Source organism: Vipera ursinii (assembly GCF_947247035.1).
Source record: "Vipera ursinii genome assembly, chromosome: 6".
NCBI lineage: Eukaryota > Metazoa > Chordata > Lepidosauria > Squamata > Viperidae > Vipera > Vipera ursinii.
This window is the reverse complement of record NC_139515.1, coordinates 32037911-32058548: the sequence shown is the minus strand read 5'-3', so window position 1 is coordinate 32058548 and position 20638 is coordinate 32037911. Positions and strand designations below refer to the sequence as shown.

The window sequence follows — 20638 nt, the reverse complement described above, 5'->3', positions numbered from 1 at the left end:
AAATGAATGAATTGTACAATTGAAAAACACCTGGCCAGTCATAAGGAAAGCTTTAGACGAGGTTAGAGAGGCATACAAAGTCCAGACAGACAAAAAGAGAAGCGAGCCAAAACCATTTAAAATAGGAGAAAAGGTTTAGACAGCTACAAAATACCTGAAATCCCTACAACCCTCCAAGAAGCTAGGACCAAAATTTGTGGGACCATTTCCCATTAAAAGAATTATAAATCCCGTCACAGTAGAATTGGAACTTCCAAAATCATCCAGTGTTTGCAGTGTTAACATCCATCAGGGATTATCAGCCTTCACATCACTAGATTTCACCCAAGTACCTTCAGACAGCGAGTATCCCTTCCATTGTACTAGGTACTGCAATTTCCCATTAAAAATTCTAGAGTCAAGAATGCCTTTCACTTCATAGTGTGTCTGACCTGCTACTATGAGGGGCCCAGGTGCCTTCTTAGGAGAAGGTCTTAAGGTGGAGTCCTGAAAAGGTTTCAGCAGGCTGCAATGGAAGAGAGGGTGAATTTTCCCTAAAAGCCTAAGGAGTTTTAATTCTACTGTGATGGGGTTGATGATCCTTATGATGGGGACAGGCCCCAAGAATTTTGGTCCTAATTTCTTGCTGGGTAATTTGAGGTGTAAATATTTAGTTGACAGATAAACCTTTTCCCCAACTTGGAATATTCTTTGGGAAGCCCTCTTTTATCAGCCTGTTTTTTATAAGTCTTGGAAGTCTTTTTTAACACCATTTTCATGTTTCTCCAAACTTCTTCCCACCCCCTCACCCATTGATCAAGTGTCTGGGAAGCGGAGGCACCTGAAGGTATTCAGGCATTGGGCTAAACTCTTTTCCTGTGGCCACTCTGAAAGGCGTGTAGCCAGTGCTGCTGTGAACAGAATTATTGTAAGCCACCTCAGCAAAAGGGAGGAGGTCAGTCCAGTTTGTCTGTTGGTAGGAAACAGCATCTGAGATATTGCTCCACCATTTTGTTAGTGGATTCTGCAGCCCTATTGGTAGGTGGATGGAAAGCAGATGATCTGAAATTATTCGCTTAGGGGTGCCATGCAGTTGGTAGATATGTTTCAGGAACAATTTAGTCACCTGCTGGGCAGATGGGAGTCCTTTGCAGGCAATAAAATGAGCCTGCTTCGAAAACAGGTCTATTACAGTCCAGATGACAGTATTTCCTCTACTTTCGGGTAGGTCTACAATAAAGCCCATAGCTATTTCTTCCCATGGTTGAGAAGGATCTGCCACCAGCTGCAGTAACCCAGGAGTTTTCCCTGGAATTCTTTTCATGGTGGCACATACGGTACAACTCCTGACATTGTTTTCCACATCTCGTTTTAGCCCTGGCTACCAAAATTGCCGGGGGATGAGGTGTAAAGTTTTTAAATATCTGAAGTGTCCAGCCTCTTGTATATCATGGCTGTGTTTGAGAGCACTGAGACAGAGGGCTTCAGGTAGATACAGTTCTCCCCCCCCCCTTGTATGCCAAACCATCCCTGCATGTTAAGGAGGTTTGATTATCTTTGAACCATTGATCGGTGAGGAGCTCTTGTTTTATCTTCTTCGCTCCTGGGTCATCAGGATTAGGGGTTCTACGAGGTGTGAGTTGTGCCACAGGTTATGAACTAGGGATAATTGCCTCATTGACCTCTTTGTATTCGCTTTTCTACTGGGGCAATTGGGATAGCGCATCACCTGAGAAATTTTTTCCTCCTGGTATGTACTATAGTGAAGTTGAAATGATTAAAGTACTGTGCCCACCGCAATTTTTGGGGGGTCTTCAGTGCCTCTAGGTTTTTGTGATCTGTCCATACTTCAAATGGCACCTTGCTCCCCTCTAAATAGTGTCGCCAGTTTAACAGGCTCCACCTAATGGCAAAGGCCTCCTTCTCCCAGATTGCCCATCTCCTCTTGCTTTCAGTAAATTTTTTGGAGGTGTAGGCACAGGTTTGTAGGACTCCGCTTTTGTTCTTTTGCAGTAATACAGCTCCGACTGCCACATCACTTGCATCAGCTTGGATTACAAAGGGCTCCCCTGTGCATGGATGCATTAGGACTGGTTCAGCAGCAAATAGTCTTTTTAAATTCTCAAAAACTGTTTGACAGCTCATCGTCCAAGCAAGCGGTTGGCCTGGTCATGGCTTCCCTCCTCCTTTGCCTGTCTTGAGTAGTTCTGTAAGGGGTAAGGCAATCTCAGGAAAGGAGGGGATGAATTGGCAATAAAGATTAGCAAAATCTAAAAAGCTCTGAAGCTGTTTGCAAGTCTTTGGGGGCTACCATTCAATTATAGTTCTCATTTTGGCTGGGTCCATTTCTATGCCCTCGTTTGAAATTTGGTAGCCAAGATAATCTAATAGGGTCTGGTGAGATTCACATTTCCACAATTTGGCATAAAGCTTGGCCTTCAATAGTTTCTTTAACACTTCTCTCACTAGCTTTATATGATCAGTCATATTGGTGCTGTGTATCAAGATGTCATTGAGATACACCAGAACACCTTTGTATAAGTGATCATGTAGGACCTCATTAATCAGCTGCATGAATTCGGATGGGGCCCCCTGCAGTCCGAATGGCATGACTTTGAATTGGTAGCTTCCCAAGGGACAATTAAAGGCAGTTTTCCACTCATCTCCCTCTTTTATTCTCACCCGGTAGTATGCCTCTCTCAGGTCCAATTTTCTGAAAATGTTCCCCTTAGCTAGGTGGGTTAACAAGTCTTTCAGGAGAGGGAGGGGGTATTTGTTCTCCACACTCACCATGCTAAGCCCTTTATAGTCTACGCAGAGATGAAGAGACCCATCTTTTTTTCCTTGAATAACACAGGGGCTTCCACAGTAGATTTGACTCATTCAATGAACCCCCTCACTAGGTTTTTATCCATGTATCATTGCATCTCCTCCATTTCAAGGGGGGACATGGCATACATTCTCAGTCGTGGGAGTTTGGCTCCAGGCAACAGTTCGATAGAACAATCATTGGGTCTCTGAGGGGGCAGAGTGTTGCATTCTTTCTCACTAAATGCCCCTGCCAGATCCCAGTACTTGCTGGGGATGGTTGGTTCACCTGGTGGTGGTGAGGCAGCCATGTGCGCTTGCTCAGTTGGTGGCCTAAATTGTCCTGCCACATCTGTTGAATCAGTGGGAGGTTTAGACCCTACAGGTAGTCTCACAGTTCTCATTCCTTTCTCCCACCAGATAAACAACTTCCATTTGTCCAACCAGGCTATTCCTAGGATCACAACCTCAGTCTTTTTGGGGGCCACCAGGAAGTGAACAAACTCGCAGTGCTCACCAATTTCTAGGCATAGGGGCTCCCTTAATTGTGTGACTAAAGTCCCTCCCATCAGGGAGCCATTGGCTTGCTTGAAACTCACAGGTTTGGAGAGTAGTTTTGCTCATATGCCAAGTTCCATGGCAAATGGCAAGCTAATGATGTATCAGGAGCATCCAAAATCAACTAGCACCTTTACTCTTGGGGCTTGAATTTAATTTAATTGTTTTAATTGTTTTTAATTTTTTGTATTCATGGTTTTAACTGCCCTGTAAACCGCCCTGAGTCCTACGGGAATAGGGCGGTATACAAATCCAATAAAATAAATAAATAAATAAATAAATAAATAAATAAATAAATAAATCTACCTGCGTACCCGAATTAGGGATTATGAGCTTGGCAGGTAGTGAGAAAGGTGGGACATGTCGGCTCACCATCTGGTCATTCTCTCCTTCGTCATCGTTGTCAAAAGAGGGTAGAACGGAGTTCCAGCATCCTCCCATGTGGGGGATGTGACCTGGGCAACAGGTTCCTGCATCATCCAGTTGGATTTCTCTCCCATTAGCTGCTGTGCAGGTTTCTTTCTCACTGCTGGTCCTGATCTATTCTGCGATTGGGGGTAGGGGACTGGGCAATTCACTGCTCGATGTCTCTGCTGTCCGCACTGGAAACACTTAAATTGATGGGCCTGCAGTTGGCCTGGGTCTTTCAGCCATCACAGTAGTTGGAGATTTTCATGGGAGTGATTGCCATTCGAGAAAAGGTGGTTCTGTGGGAAATTGCCACAACCCACAGTTTTTAAGCATCCATTTATTCCTTTGTAAAGTCCAAAAAAGTTTATAATAAGCCTGTTGATCATGATCTATGCCTCTTTGAGCATAATCTCCCATAGCTTCAAAAATTTCCAAATCTATGGACCCCCCCCCTTTGGACCAAACAGTAGCCATATCCTGATGCCAAAGAGCATTGTATTTAGTCAGAGTGTCAATTTTCATATCCCAATGGGTTTTCAGTTTATCAAAGTTCCTAATAACACACTCAAGGGGACTGAGGGCACATTCCTTTGTTTTATTCATTTTAATAGGTTTTCCCTGGACTGAACCCATGTGTCTAAATCTCTCACACCATACACCCAGCCTGTTGGGCCACAAGAGATCAATCACTTCCCCTTGCTATGTGAGACTCCTGGCCAACGGTTTACCCTCACAGGGGCCCATGGGTGGCTGGAAGTGATATCACGCCTAGGCCTGGTCAACAGCAGGAAATTTATAAGGAACAACCACGAACCATGAACCACACACCACTCACAAGCCGTTGGAGCACAAGAGTACAAGGTTAGCCCCCCCTTGCTATCTAAACACCTCCCAGATATGAGGGGGGTCTAGGGGTGGCTGGAGCAAATCCTTCTGCCCAGCTCTGGTCAATGGTGGGAAATAATTCAAGGAAACAGACACACGTTTATACACACACACACACACACACACACACACACACACACACTCCCCTGGGCAAGCTTGTGTAATGTACGCTTACCTTATCTGCAGCCCTCCTGAGTATGCAGGAACTAAGTGAAGGCAACAACCACAATAAAAAGAAAAAAAAACTAGTTCCTGTAGAAAAACCACAAGGAAGAGTCAAGAAGTGGGGCACCTCCAGGAAACCCCAGAGTGCACTCGGCACCTTCCCCATACTGAGCCCTCCTAGGACCAAGCACCTCTCCTGCGCCTGAGCTCGCCAAAAATGATGTGCAGGTTCTGAGGTTTTGCTTGATAACAAAATACAGGAAACTAGAATTTGCCTTCAAAAGTACGTGTTTACTCAGCTGAATAGAAATGGGCTTCTCTAAAAAATGTGAAAAGCACCAAATAGCACAGATGTCTTATTGTTATACCTATTTTGGTTATATAAGAAATTCACCCAGCAAAGCTGACACACGGAAGATTAAGACTTCGCCCCTTTGGGCTGGCACACTATAGATAAGAAACTAGAAAGCAGAAGTAGCTAGCAGGTTCCCTTTTGGATGTTTCCCCAAGACTCTAGCTGTCCCCGGGTGAGTTAGAACATTGGGTGTTTCCTTTGCTGTCCTTTCATTACCCAGCATTCAGAGCCCTGCAAGTGACCAGAGAGAGAGGGGCCATCTGGACATATTCACTGTCCCCTAACTCCTGGTCAGCATGGCCTCGGCTCAGCTTCAGGTGGAAGAGGCTTCTTATAGCAGGCAAGCTGAACTAATCTTACCACTGCCTGGTACCATTCTTGCAGCTGGTCAGGTATAGCTTGGTAGATACAGGCCTGAGAAAGGTGGTCATCCAACCCCTCCCTGAAGTGATGAATTATAGATTGCTCAGGCCATCTCTCTATCCAACCAGTTATCTTGCAAAACTCTCGCACGTACTCCAGGGCAGGCCGGCCATCTTGTTTTATCTTGTGGATTTGTTCTTCTCCTTTGAGGGCAATGGATGGGTCCTCAAATCTTTCTTTCAACCCTAGGAGGAAGAGATGAGGGTCCTCCAATTCAGGGGCTTGCTCATTATATAAATTGTTTAACCATTCAGATGCTTCTCCCTCTAGGCTGGACGCAATCACATTGACCATAGCATCTGGATCCAGGTAGAGATAGGCCCAGCGAGTCAAATGAGGGCATACTTGGTTGAGGAAAAGATCAGTTTCTCTGGGTCCCCATCGAAGGTTGCTCTGAAAGGTGGGGCATCATTGGTTGCTGGGCCCCCCACTGCAGCTGTTGTAACACTAGTTGCTGCTGGCCTCAGGGCCCCCACTGCAGCTGTTGAACCCCTAGTTGCGGGCAACCCCATTGGTGCTGCTGTATGCCCAGGGGTTGCACGTTCAGGCCCTGCTGCTGCCCCCCTTGGTGTGGTTGTCTGAGGGGAGGCTGCTGGGTGTCCCTCATTTGTGGGCCCCTCTGAGGTTGCTGTACATTTGGGGGCAGTGACCAATCTCCTTGCTGTGGTCGTCCTCCCACCAGTTTCTGATCTCCAGGCTTCTGCACCACCCCAAGCTGTTGCAAGGCCTCTATTAGCTGTGGCAAGCTCAGAGGTTGTTGGCCTTTCACTTGCAGGGGTTCCCCAACCTTCCATTGCTGCAGAGGCCCCAGGCTGGGGCTCTCTGTCTCTGTGGGTCTGGAGGGCCTGGCAGGGGACTCCTGGGGCTGGCAGGCTGTCTGGTCTCCAGACAGGATTTTCCACTCACCCAAATTCTCATTGGCAGACAATGTGGTAGCTCTCAACCATTCTGTTTTTGAAGTCTTTGGCAGGGTAGTCTTGAGGCGTCTGGAGTCTCCACTGGAGTGGTTCCAGCCTGACGACCAGATAAGCTCTCCTAACTGCTTGGGTTCTCCCCGCAACTGGAAGACTTACACAAACTCATCTTCCTACAGCATGCTGTCTGTTACTTCCTCCTCTGAGGTGTCAGTAGCTGCCAGGTCACCGTCTTCAAGCAGTTTCTCTTTTCCCATGATGAAGATTTTTCCCTGAATCTTTGCCAGCTTCTCTCAAAGCTAGAGACAGCAGCTGGGGCTCAGGACCACCAAGTTGTTTGAAAAGAAAGGAGATTCTGGCATGATGTCATGGTTCCGACTAATGAGACAGATCAAAAAACATTCAGGCATTGTTTATTCTAAAAAGTCTATAATAATGAGAACGAAGCATCGGCCCTGATGGATGGATGGATGCCAGAATCTGAATTCTCCTCCCCTGAACACATCGTATCAAACACAATTCCCTCCCTTAATTTACACGTCATAAATCACGTTCTCCAATTAGTTTAACATGCAAAGCTTCACTTCCTTTCTATAGCGCACCATTCCTTATCTTATTAAAACAACCGGGTTAGCATTCTCCTGCCCCCGCCAGCTTCATTTGATTCAAAGCAAAACAGTTTAAAGGAAAAGGCTGCCTCTTACATTGTCAGAGTAAAAACATCCAATGTTTGCAGCATTGACACCGGACTAATCCTTGTCTCCCTTTTTCTTTTTTTGTTCCACAGGTGATGAGCACAATTATGATAGTAGACATATTTTTATTAATATAGTGAATAAGGACTACTGGTATGAAATGAAGTTTAAGTTTCTATTTCTGATTGATATAGTATTTTTGTGTGATTCTCATGATATTCCAGGTAGAATCAGAACACAACAAAAGATTGCTATTGATCCTCTTCTATTTGTAATGCATAACACCAAACAAGAAAGAATAGGAAAGAATCTATACAATTTATGAAAGGACTCGTTTTTGGTTGTTGCAATTTTTAAAAAACAAACTATTTGCAAACAGTAATAGCAATAGCACTTAGACTTATATACTGCTCCATAGTGCTTTATAGCACTTTCAGAGCAGTCTACAAATGTCAGCATATTGCCCACAACAATCTGAGTCCTCATTTTACTGACCTTGAAAGGATGAAGACTGAATCTAACTGATCAAACTCCAGCCTGTGGGCAGAGTTAATTTAATTTAACTTAACTTAACTTAACTTAACTTAACTTAACTTAACTTAACTTAACTTAACTTAACTTAACTTAACTTAACTTAACTTAACTTAACTTAACTTAACTTAATTTAATTATGGGACTTATATGCCTCCCTATCTCCCGAAGGACACAGGGCGGATAACAACAATAAAAACAACAATAAAAACAATGAATACAAATATTAAAAGAGATTAAATTTTACAAAGCCCCACTAAAACCTGTAAAAATTAAAAACATGATTAAAACCCCCAACATCAGTCCAGGTCGGCCAGTTGGAAAAGGTATGTCTTTAGGTCGCGATGAAAGGACCGGAGATCTGGGGCCATCCAAAGTTGTTTTTTTTTAATTCCATTTATATCCCGCCCTTCTCCGAAGACTCAGGGCGGCTTACAAGCTTAGCAGTAGCCTTCATTCTATGTATATGCCTGCTTATTAGGGCTTTCACACACACCATCTTCTGGAGTCCATTTAAGCTCACGCCTACTGCTTCAGTGACTCCATCCAGCCACCTCATTCTCTGTCGTCCCATTCTTCTATTGCCCTCAATCTTTCCCAGCATTAGGCTCTTCTCCAGTGAGTCCTTCCTTCTCATTAAGTGGCCAAAATATTTTTTTAATTCCATTTATATCCCGCCCTTCTCCGAAGACTCAGGGCGGCTTACAAGATTAGCAGTAGCCTTCATTCTATGTATGTGCCTGCTTATTAGGGCTTTCACACACACCCCAGCGGCATTATTACAAAGTCAGCTTAATTGCCCCCAACAATCTGGGTCCTCATTTTACCTACCTCGGAAGGATGGAAGGCTGAGTCAACCTTGAGCCTGGTGGGATGCGAACCTGCACTAATTGCAGGCAGCTGGTATTACTTAAGGAGGCATTAGCCCACTGCTCAACCAAGGCTCTAATTAGCCTGTAATACTGCATTCTAACCACTGTGCCACTTAATATCTAAATGCTTGTCTTGTGGAAATAACTGGCTATTAACTATCCTCAATTTAAAGAGGTCAGAATTCCAGAAAGCACACAGACCAACTACTGTCAATCTCTGAAACCAAAATGCTTTGATGCCCAATATTTCTACTTCCTGACACAGTAATCTTTATTTCTTTACTTTGCTTTGCAATCATACAAATGTTTATTTAAGACATATTTACCTTCAGAAATAATCAAAGTTACACTTAAATATCCAGGTTAAGGTAGGATTTTCTTAAAACATACCTGGCATAATAATATTGGAAAAGCCCAACTTCCTTGCTATTGATACTCCATGGGTAAACATGCATGTGTAGTCTCTCCTGATTTGTTCAATGTCTCCATGGAGTAGCTGAAGAGAGATAGCTAGGCCTACAAACAGGAAGAGAAAAATAGATGACAGTAGGTTGTTACTTTGCAAGATTCAAACACTCTACATGTTTATCAATTAACATGGGAACTGAAGAAACTTAGACAAGAAGCATATACAACATTAAAGATATATTCATCATAATAAATCAGACATGCATCCATCTGCTAGAATCCTCCTATTTTCAAGTAAACAGTCTAAGGAGTAAATTTTGCTATCCAAAGCAATTTCAGAGGTGTTTAGTATTTGTACAAACTTTATTTGTATATAAAATTGACACTAATCAAAAATAGGAATTTCTACTCATTTTGAGGTGATGATTACAAAAAAAACAAGATGTAGAATAAAGGAAAGAAAAAAATCTTTTCTTATTACTAATATATTTATTCATTCTTGATATGCATTTTATTCTGAAAACATTCCTAGATGCAATATTACAATCACTATGGTATTTAATTACTTCAAAAATCTGAAATAAACTACTATGTTATAAGATTCTCCTCTTAACCTCACAAAGTTCTCTGGGCTACTCAGGAATTTTAAAGAGCCAAAGAAACTCCTGAGCCGAGGTTTCAGCAAAAACAACTTTTATTTTGATCAAAACAGAGTCAGGTGTCCTTCTCCCTTTTTGTGGCTGCTTAAAGGGATGAAGGCACACACAGAAAACAATTTCTTCCACTCTTTATACCCTTTCAGAACAAAGAGACTCAAGTCTCTGTACCAGGAGTAAGGAAGTACAGAAAAACAAATTCCAAGGTGATGACTCATACACATCAATCCAGGTAAGCTCACCTTCCCCCTCCTTCTTTCCTGGACCAATGAATCGCACATTGCTCCTTTTATGTAAGCAATCTCCTGTATATTTAGCATGAGACATTTGCTTTTATGTAAATAATTTCCCCATATAAGGCACCTACAAAGTTACTTGCACATAAACAAAAATATATATAAAATGATTACAAAGTATCACTACTATTATCAAGCTTAAACATAATAAAATCATAAGCACGATAAAGTCCCTTCAATGCATTTCCCAGCACTGAAAATGTTTAAAACTTCATGTTTAGTTAGGGCTTAAATAATTTCTGGAAACTCTTTTCTTCTTGATTTTGTGGGAGGAATATTAATTTGTCAAGAATGTCACCTATGAAAGCATTATTTAACAAAATCAAAAGTAATTGTTTCTTTACCATCTTAATCTATTTTTATTTAAGCTATTTTTACTTGTTCATATTTGACATTCAGTGACTTCAGTGAGTGAAGACAGGACAGTGTCATATTGATTCTGTCCCATAGAAACTTGTTGCTTTAAAATCTGTAGTGATGGGGGTTTTTTCAGGAATTTAATTAAATACCATAGTGATTGTAATATAGAAAAGAGATTGTGACAATAACTGAATGCAGTGTTACAAATGTGGCCTCAGTAGTGCAGTAGAGAGTGGTACTATCACTTTTTTTTACCTTGATACTATTCCTCTGTTGATGCGGTCCAGGCCTTCATTAGCTGTTTTGGCAGCTGCCGCACACTTCTGTCTAATACTTAATAGTAGTCCACTAGGACTCTTAGATCTCTCTCATAAGCATTACTGTTTAACCAGGTACTGCCTATCAGTATTTGTGCATTTGCTTTTTCCTGCCTAGCCTAGGTGCAGGACCTTACTTGTTGGATAGGGCCCAGTGCTCAAATCTGTCAAGATCCTTTAGAATCTTGAGCCTAACTAATGAAGTGTTAGCAATTTCCAGAACCATGTTTCCTTCCACATAGATGGAGTCCCATTAAGGATCATGCACTGAATGTGGTTAGTTAGCCAATTGCAAATTCACTGCCATGGTTCTGGCAGACAGAGACAAATAAAACAGAACTCTGAGGCTTGCAAATTCCTCAAAGAACATGTTTATTGGTTACAAAGTATTGGTACGGTCAAAAGTGAAACCCAGTCTGAATACCCCATAACAATTCCCCAGTTACAAAGCATAAAGTTCCCACCCCAAAAACTATGTAAGTGACTATGTTCCCCAATAAATGCAACTGGTAGGTTTTCTTATACAATGCCCAGTTCCTGGTCATGAGAGCAACAGATGACCTTGGTTCCCATGAGACAGGTGATTGTTTTGACTAGTAAAGCACCTGGGCAAGCCCCCTCCCCCGTTCCATATGGCAACCTGAAATTAGGGGAAAAAATGGCTGCAATCAGGCTCATTTGCAGAGTTGACAGTCAGCCCCCCCCCAAAAAGAAAGAACCTCCTGCAGAGGAAACAAAAAAACATGTTAGGCATCCCCTTGAGGCTTTGGGGGATTCTTGCTATAAAACTTCTATATCAACTTTCAGCTTTCACATCCTTACTTTTTACCCACGTAGCTTTGGACAGTGGATAACTTTTCTTTTTTTTATAAATGAATCTTTATTTACATTTCATGTTAAAACACACCATACACCAACAAAGACAAAAAAAACATTTACAATATACAAAAAATGAAGAAATCAAAAAATTGAAAACCATTTCAAAAATTTCACATTATATCTACTTCTAAACTAACAATTATATTCCACTCATTAAGTCTCTTATAACTATTCAACTCCCAAGCTTATTCATTAACAAAGACTATATCACTTCATTTTTGACCAACCTCCAAGCCACCCTCATTTCTTTATTCTTTTATCCATCCAAATATACCATTTATTCCATGATAGAAATGCTGGTGTCTCTTCTTTACCCTTCAACTTCTTGGTCAATGTGTCTGCTTCTGCACAATCAAGTATTCTCCTAATTATAACTTCGTCCGGCGGGGTATGATTTGCCTTCCAAAATTGAGCATACCCCATCCTTGCCGCCGTTAAGATATGTAAAACCAAATACCATATTTCCTTCTTAATATTTCCAGGCCTGGAGCCAAGCAGATACGTCTCTGGTTTAAGATCAACTAAACACCCTGTGATTTCCTCTATCCATTTTTGGATCCTCATCCAATATCTAACCACTTCCGGACATGTCCACCATAAGTGATAGTATGTGCCAATCCCTTTACCACACTTCCAACAATCGGCCGACAATCCGGGAAACATTTTGGAAAGTCTAGCCGGAGGGAGATGCCATCTATAAAGCATTTTGTATATGTTCTCCTTATATGACATGGAAACCACCAGCCTCATATTAGTCCACCAAATCTCTTCCCATTTCTCAAGTGGAAGTGCATAACCAAAATTCTTCCCCCAGGCAATCATCGCATCTTTTACCACCTCCTCCCCTACTACCCTAGTTAGCAACAATTTATAGCACTTAGATATCATCCCTTTCTCCGGACCCAGCAGAATCTTATCTAATTCCTGCAGATTCAGATAAATACCCCTTCCTTCCTTATCCTTCTTATACCTTGACTGGATCTGCAGGTAGGCCCACCACTCCAATTGAAACCCTTGCTGAGCCAGATCTTGTCGTGTTTTGAGTTCTCCCCTGCTATCTAAAAGTTCTTTATAAGTTGGTCTTCTTCCCTTCTTGAGTAGGGTCGGATGGGTCAAGGCTTCCAAAGTTGATAACCAACATGGAATTTGCGCATAGTACGTAGCCCTTATCTTATCCCAATTCCGAATCAGTATATCCCTTATGTAGTGGTGAGTAAACTGTTTGCTTGGAGGAGTACCTTCCCGCCAAAGAGCTGCATGCCATCCCTGCAGCAAATCAAATCCTTCCAAACTCAACAATCGACTATTCCTTAGACTTATCCATTCCTTGCCCCAAACTAAGAGGGCAGCCTGATAGTAAAGTTCCCAGTTTGGTAGGCCAAGGCCCCCTCTTTCCTTAATTTCTTGCATCATTTTTTCCCCAATCCTGGGCCATTTCCCCTGCCAAACAAATCTAGAAACTACCCCCTCTAACTCTTTTAAAAATTTCAGTGAAAGTTTAACTGGTGCTGTCTGAAAAAGAAAATTCCATTTCGGCAAAACATAAGATTTCACCATGGCTACCCTTCCTAATAATGACAACTGTATCCTACCCCATTTTCCCAGGTCCATTTTTGTTTGTATCAGTAATTTAGAATAATTATCCTCCCTAATACTTGAACATCTTCCAATCAACCAGATTCCTAAATATTTCACCTTCTTCATGATTTTAAACCCTGTAGTGTCCTCTAACATCTGTTTACTTCTATTTGAAAGATTTTTCATCAATATATTTGTCTTATCTTTATTTATTTTCAGACCAGCCACGTTTCCAAATTCCTCAATCCTTTTTAGTAATGCCGTGCTGGATTCCAGAGGGTTTTCCAAAACGAAGACCATATCATCTGCAAACGCCTGCAGTTTATAAATTTGGTCTCTTATCTGAAGCCCAGTAATCTCCTCATCTTTCCTTATTATTCTCAGTAGGGTTTCTAAGGTTAGGATAAATAAAAGTGGGGAGAGTGGATAACCCTGCCTAGTGCCCTTACAGATATCAAATTTGTCAGTTAAATTCCCATTTATCAACAATCTTGCTTCCTGCTTAGTATAGATTGCTTTAATCATATTACAGAATTTAGCCCCAAACTCCATATGTTCCAACTGACACATCAGGAAAGCCCAATTAACCCTATCAAATGCTTTTAGAGCATCGATAAATATTAAAGCTAATTGTTTATCTGGTCGGCTTTCATAATACTCCAGAACATTTAATATAATTCTGAGATTATCTTTTATTTGTCTAGTGGGAAGGAACCCATTCTGGTCTGTATGTATGAATTGGTTTAAGTAAATTTTTAATCTATCTGCAATTATTGTTGCAAATATTTTATAATCTGAATTAAGAAGGGATATTGGCCTATAATTTTTAATATGCTTTGAAGGGAAGTCATCCTTAGGAATCAAACTAATATTTGCCTCCAACCAAGTTTGCGGGACTATAGCCTCATCCAAAATTTCATTAAATAGATCTTTCATATGTTTTCCCAACGATTCCACTAATACCTTATACAGTTCTGCAGGAATTCTGTCAGTGCCTGGGGTTTTCTGACATTTGTGTTGTCTGACCACTTTTTCAATTTCTGCTATTGTTATCTCCTGATCTAAGGCCTCTTTCTCATTAGGAAATAACTTAGGAAGGTCTGACTCCGTCAGGTATTGTTTAATCCTCTCCTCAGGAACCTTTTCTTCCTGATATAATTCTGTAAAAAACTCAATCACTATCTTTTCTATCCCTTCTTTATCCCCTATCAGTGTCCCCCTGTTATCCTCTAACTGCTCAATTCTTCTACTTTCCTTCTCTTTCCTTATTCTATAGCTAAGCCATCTCCCTGGTTTATTGGCATATTCAAAATAGTTCTGCCTCGCCACCCTAATTTGACGTGCTATTTTCTCTTGGTCCGACAGTGGATAACTTTTCCACTGCACAAGGTACTACAACTCCCCCTTATACAATCTAGAGTCAAGTATCCATTTTATTTCATAATGTACCTCTCCCTCCACCATAATGGGACCCAGTGGTTTCCGAGGAACAGATCTTAAAGCAGACTCAGAAACCAGCTTCAGTAGGCTACAATGGAACACAGGGTGGACTTTTCCTAACAGTCATGGAAGCTTCAATTCCATTGTAACAGGGTTTATGATTTTTGTGATGGGAAAAGGACCAAGGAACTTTGGCCCCAATTTTCTGCTGGTTAACTTATTTGTTGAAAGATAAACCAACTGCCCAACATAAAATGGTCTTTGATGGGAGCGTCTTTTATCTGCCTGCTCCATGTAAATCTTACTAGCTTTGGTCAAAGCTTTCTTCACATTCACCCAACCCCCCTGAAAAGATGTCACCCATTGATCCAAAGTCTGGGAAGTAGGAGGCTCCTGGGGATACTCAGGCATAGGCACAAAATCCTGACCTGTTATTATTTTAAATGGAGTGAGTCCAGTGCTACTATGCACAGTATTGTTGTAGGCTACCTCTGTGAAAGGCAGGAGGACAGCTCAATTAGTCTTTTTCAGCCACTCCATTCATACTTGGATGAAAAGTCGATGAAAGCCCCTGAGTTGACCCAATCAGTTTAATGAACTCCCTCCAGAACTTTGCAATAAACTAGACTCCCCCCCTGTCAGAAATAATCTGCTTTGGGGCTCCATGGAGCCGATATATGTGTTTCAAAAACATCTTGGTTAGCTTCTGGGCAGGGAAGTCCTGAGCAAGCAATGAAATGTGCTTGTTTGGAAAATAGATAAATTACAGTCCATATTAGGGTGTTTCCCTTCCTCTCAGGCAACTCCACTATAACATCCATGGCTATTTCCTCCCAAGGCTGGGAAGGGTCAGCCACTTCTTGCAGCAATCCTGGGGGCTTCTAAGGATGTCTTTTCATTGCAGCGCAGGTAGCACAGCTCTTTACATAACTCTCAATGTCTCTTTTCATCCCTGGCTACCTGAATTGCCTCCTCACTAAATGCAACATTTTCAGGAACCCAAAATAACCCTCCTGCTTTGCAGCATGACTCTGCTGAAGGGCTTGGAGTGTGAAGCCATCTGGGAGGCATAACTTAGAGCAGGGGTCCCCAACGCCCAGTCTGTGACCAGTACCAGGCCATGGCATGCCAGCAACCGGTCCACACAAACAAGCAAAGCCCCATCCGTGAGATGCAAGCAACACACAAAACCCCGCACTCTCCAGTCCATGGAAAAATCTTTCTCCATGGAACTGGTCCCTGGTGCCCAAAAGGTTGGGGACCTCTGACTTAGAGCCTTTCCAGGCTAATCTTCCCTAAGGGTTAAAAGAGATTTGTTGTCTTTGAACCAGGTATCGGTCTCTAATTGTTCCTTTAGTTCCTTCAGGAACCAATCATCAGGACCGGCAGATGGTCCTTGTGTTTGCGATCTAGTTGTTATTTGAGGAAAAATGGAGTTGATTACTTCCTCCTAGTGACTTTTGAACTGGGGCACTCTAGACAAGGCATTAGCCAAAAAATTCTTAGCCCCTGGGAAATATTTCAAAGTGAAATTAAATCGATTGAAATATTGAGCCAACTGAACTTGTTTGGAGGATAATTTACAAGGGGTTTTTAGAGCTTCCAAATTTTTATGATCAGTCCACACCTCAAAAGGTAATTCCCCCCCTTCCAAAAAATGGCACCAGGTTAGTAATGCCTATCTCACTGCAAAAGCCTGTTTCTCCCACATGGCCCATCTCCTCTCCATGTCAGTCAGCTTTTGGGATGTGTAGGTGCAAGGTTGTAGCTCCCCCTGTGATTTTTTTTGCAAGAGGACAGCACCCACGGCTACGTCACTGGCATCTGCTTGAATGATGAACTGCTCTTCAGGATCACAGTGCTTAAGGACAGGTTCGGCTTCAAAAAGTCTTGGTAGGGTTTCGAACACCGCTTGGCATTCTAGTGACCATTGCAATGGCTGACAAGGTCTAGTCCCCCCCCCTTTTCCTGTTCTGAGTAAATAAGTGATTGGCATGGCTATCTTTGCAAAAGCGGGAATAAATTGACGGTAAAAGTTGGCAAACCCCAGGAAGCTTTGAAGCTGTTTATGGGTGTGTGGGGGTTGCCATTCCAGTACTGCCTTTACTTTGGCGGGGTCCATTTCTATTCCCTCACTTGTAATCCAGTATCCCCAGATAGTCAAGGTGTATCTGGTGAAATTCACACTTTGACAGGTTTGCATATAGTTTGGCTTTTAGCAGTTTCCTTAGCACCTCATGGACCAATTTGGTGTGCTTTTCCATGGTTTCGCTGTAAATAAGAATGTCATTAAGAAAAAAACTAAAAACCCCTCATATAAATGATCATAGAGCACCTGATTTATCAATTGCATAAATACAGCCAGGGTCCCCTGTAGCCCCAAAAGCATCATTTCAAATTGGAAGCTCCCCAAAGGACAGTTGAAGGCAGTTTTCCATTTGTCCCCCTTCTTAATCCAGACTCCGTAATAAGCTTCTCTTAAATCCAGATTAGTAAAGATTATTCCTTTTGCCAGGTGGGCCAACGTGTTCTTCATCAGGGGAAGGAGATACTGTTGTGACTCAGGGCCAGCCTGTGGGTCCGACAGCCGGCTCCGATGTATCGGATGACTCAGATGAGGGGGAGGGAAACGAACCGGCTGATGATGGTTTGGAGGCTTTGCAGAGCCCTCAGCCGGGGACCTCTTCTCAGCTGCGTGAGCCCGAGAGTGCGGAGGAAGATGACCCACAGCTGGCCCTGTTCAAGGACGCCTGACGCAGGAGGCAGTCGAGCAGGAACAAACAAAGAAAGGCTGTGGGACTCCTCGGGAGGAGGCACAGGGAGACCACGCCCTGAGCTCTCTATAAAAGGAGTGTTTGGGGAGGGGCTGGTTGCTGAAAGCAACTTTTCCGCTTGAGAAGACAAGCTCTAGTGTTTTTGTTAACTGCGTAATTAAATCTTGGCAGATGCCTTTTAGCCTTGGACGCTCTCCAGTCTCTTCTTTCTGAATAGGGGTTTGCCTTACTACAAGGCCAGAAGAGGGCTGGTTCAGAACAGTTTGCTTTCAGCCACCCACCCCTTATTACTACGATGGAGCAGCTTCTTGCCGAGATTGCCCAGCTCACCCAGCAACTCACTTTGCTGGCAGCTCAGGTGGCTCAACTGCAAGCTCAGGTACATGCTGCACCCCCACCCAGGAGGAAATGTCAGATAGCTATGCCGGATAAATTTGCTGGTACTCCAGAACTGTTTCCTGCCTTCTTGGGACAATGCCAGCTTTATATCAGCGTGAGAGCAGCTGATTTCCCCACTGACCGAGATAAGGTGGGATTCGTGTTGAGCCTTCTGTCGGGAGATGCAGCTCGTTGGGGCACGCCTCTGTTGGCACAGCCTAGCCCTTTGTTGGATAACTTTGGGGGGTTTTGTGACCATATGCGCCTCATGTACGAGGACCCGATTAAGGCGCAGACTGCCACCCGACGCCTGAAAGCTTTGAGGCAGGGTCAGCGCCCTCTACAGGCCTATATCAGCGATTTCCGGCTGCTTAGCCAGGATTCCGCCTGGAATGAGGCTGCGCTCGTGGATGCCTTTCAGGATGGCTTGTCAGAGGAGATGTTGGATGAGCTGGCCCGTGTGGACATTCCCTCAGATCTGAATGGGCTGATCCATCTTTGTCTGCGGATCGATGCTCGGCTGCAGCAGCGAAAGAGTCGCCGTGCCACCCCACAGACCCCTGCCGCCCCTGTTGTGCGTGAGCCCCCAGTCCAGAGGGAGGAGCCAATGGAGCTGGGTGCCGCCAGGTCCCGTCTATCGGTGACGGAAATGGACAGACGACGATCGGAGGGGTTGTGTTTTTACTGTGGGGACCCTGGACATTTGGCTGCTTCTTGTCCAAAGAAGCGTCAGCGGGCATCAGTGACCAAGCCGGCCCCGAGAAAGTCCCCTGCTTTGCTGTCGGGAAACGGCCCGAGCCCGATCTAGACGGTGTGATAGATCGGGCGACCCACAACAACCACGCCGAGCGACGCCGTTCTGACGGTGCCTGTGAACCTCCACGGCATTTGATTTTGGAGGCACGACTGATCCTTCCTGGCAAGCCAGAGGGGATTCCGGTCCATGCCTTAATTGACTCTGGGGCTACCACTAACTTTATGGACTCGGCCTTCGTGGCCAAATGGGCTGTTCCTCAGTGTCCGGTGGATCCGCCCATGCTTGTGGAGACCATCGATGGTCGAGTGCTCCTGTCCAGGCCTATTACGGCCGCCACGCAACCCGTGTGTATGGCTATCAGTTCCCATGTGGAGGCCATTCAGTTCTACATCACTTCGGAACTGCACTTCCCCGTGGTCTTGGGACTGGCGTGGCTCCGGGCGCATGATCCACAGATCTATTGGTCTCAGAACTTGGTCACCTTCCCAAGTTTGCAGTGCGTGGATCACACCCGTCATATCTGTGCCGGCCAGGTGGAGGGTTCCCCAGGGGTTTCCTTGCCTCCCGAACTGTCCGACTTTGCTGATGTGTTCAGCGAGTCAGAGGCGGACCAATTACCCCCGCACAGGCCCTATGACTGTTCCATTGATCTAGTCCCTGATGCGCCTCTCCCAGTGGGGCGTTTGTACTCCATGTCGGAGCCCGAGTTGGCTGCATTGCGGGACTTCCTGACAAAGAATTTGGCTTGTGGTTTCATCCGGCCCTCGTCCTCGCCAGTGTCTGCGCCCGTGCTCTTCGTCAAAAAGAAGTCGGGCGAGTTACGGCTTTGCTGTGACTACCGGAAACTCAACGCCATCACGGTGCGTAACCGCTACCCGTTGCCCCTCATCCCCGAGCTCTTGGACCGACTCCGGGAGGCTAAGATCTTCACGAAACTGGACCTGCGTGGAGCTTACAACCTCGTCAGGGTTCGGCCGGGTGATGAGTGGAAGACGGCGTTTGGTACTCGCTATGGACATTTCGAGTACACGGTGATGCCGTTTGGCCTGACCAACGCCCCCGCTGTGTTTCAGCATTTTATGAACGACATCTTTCGAGATCTGTTGGACCAGTTTGTCGTGATTTACCTGGACGACATCCTGATTTACTCCCCGTCGCGTGAAGCGCATCATCAGCATCTCCGTCAGGTCCTGCAGCGCCTCCGGAAACATCGGCTGTTTGCCAAGTTGGAGAAGTGCCAGTTCTACCAGGTGACCATCGATTTCTTGGGTCACCGCATTTCTCCTGAGGGCATCGCCATGGAACCGAGTAAAGTTGAGTCGTTGCAGAGTTGGCAACCCCCGCGTCGCGTGAAGGATGTTCAGCGACTTCTTGGATTTGCCAACTACTATCGAACATTCATCCCTGGCTTTGCTGCCTTGACAGCCCCCCTTACCCGGCTCCTGCAGAAGAAGACTCGGTTCCAGTGGAACGCCCCCGAACAACAGGCGTTCCAAGCTTTGAAGGACGCCTTCATGAAGGAGCCCATCTTGAAGCATCCTGACCCGCAACGGCCGTTTGTCGTGGAGGCGGACGCCTCCGACATTGCCATTGGGGCCGTGTTACTCCAGGCAGCGACGCCCAACGGTACCCTTTTCCCTTGCGTGTATCACTCTCGGAAATTGAACCCCTCGGAGCGCAACTATACCATCTGGGAGAAGGAGCTGCTGGCCATCAAGGCGGCGTTCGAGGCTTGGAGGCATCATCTGGAGGGGGCGCGGCATCAAATCGAGGTCCGGACGGACCACAAGAATCTGGAAAGCCTGCAGACCGCTCGGAATTTGAACCAACGCCAGATCCGGTGGTCCCTCTTCTTTGCGAGGTTTGACTTCCGGGTGCGGTACATACCAAGCGGGCACAACCAGAGAGCGGATGCTCTGTCCAGGAAGCCCGAGTACACCCGAGTGGAAGACAAGCTTCCGCCCAGGACAGTGATCCCCGTCGAGTCCTTTGCTGCGGTGCGGGAGCCGGTGGATATACGGGCTCGGATCCGGGAGGCGCAGCAGCAGGAGGCGTGGGTGGCTCAGCGGAAGGAAGAGGTGGGGCCAGATTCGCCTTGGTCGGTCACGGATGGACTCCTGTATTATCGTGACCGGCTCTATGTTCCAGGAGGGCCACTCAGGGGACTCGTCCTCAGCCAATGTCATGATAACCCAGCTG

At 44.7% G+C, this 20638-nt stretch overlaps 1 protein-coding gene across 1 annotated transcript in view; it reads right to left on the bottom strand.

The window, feature by feature from the left end:
- The window catches only part of LOC310642663 (dedicator of cytokinesis protein 4-like), a gene marked incomplete at its 3' end in the record, with an annotated part of 85252 nt that overhangs the window by 33174 nt on the left and 31440 nt on the right, over positions 1-20638 (bottom strand). The window contains exon 5 of the mRNA XM_083366549.1: positions 8987-9112. Within this exon, the coding sequence (XP_083222675.1) occupies positions 8987-9112 (126 nt within the window). The remainder of the gene's footprint in view (positions 1-8986; positions 9113-20638) is intronic.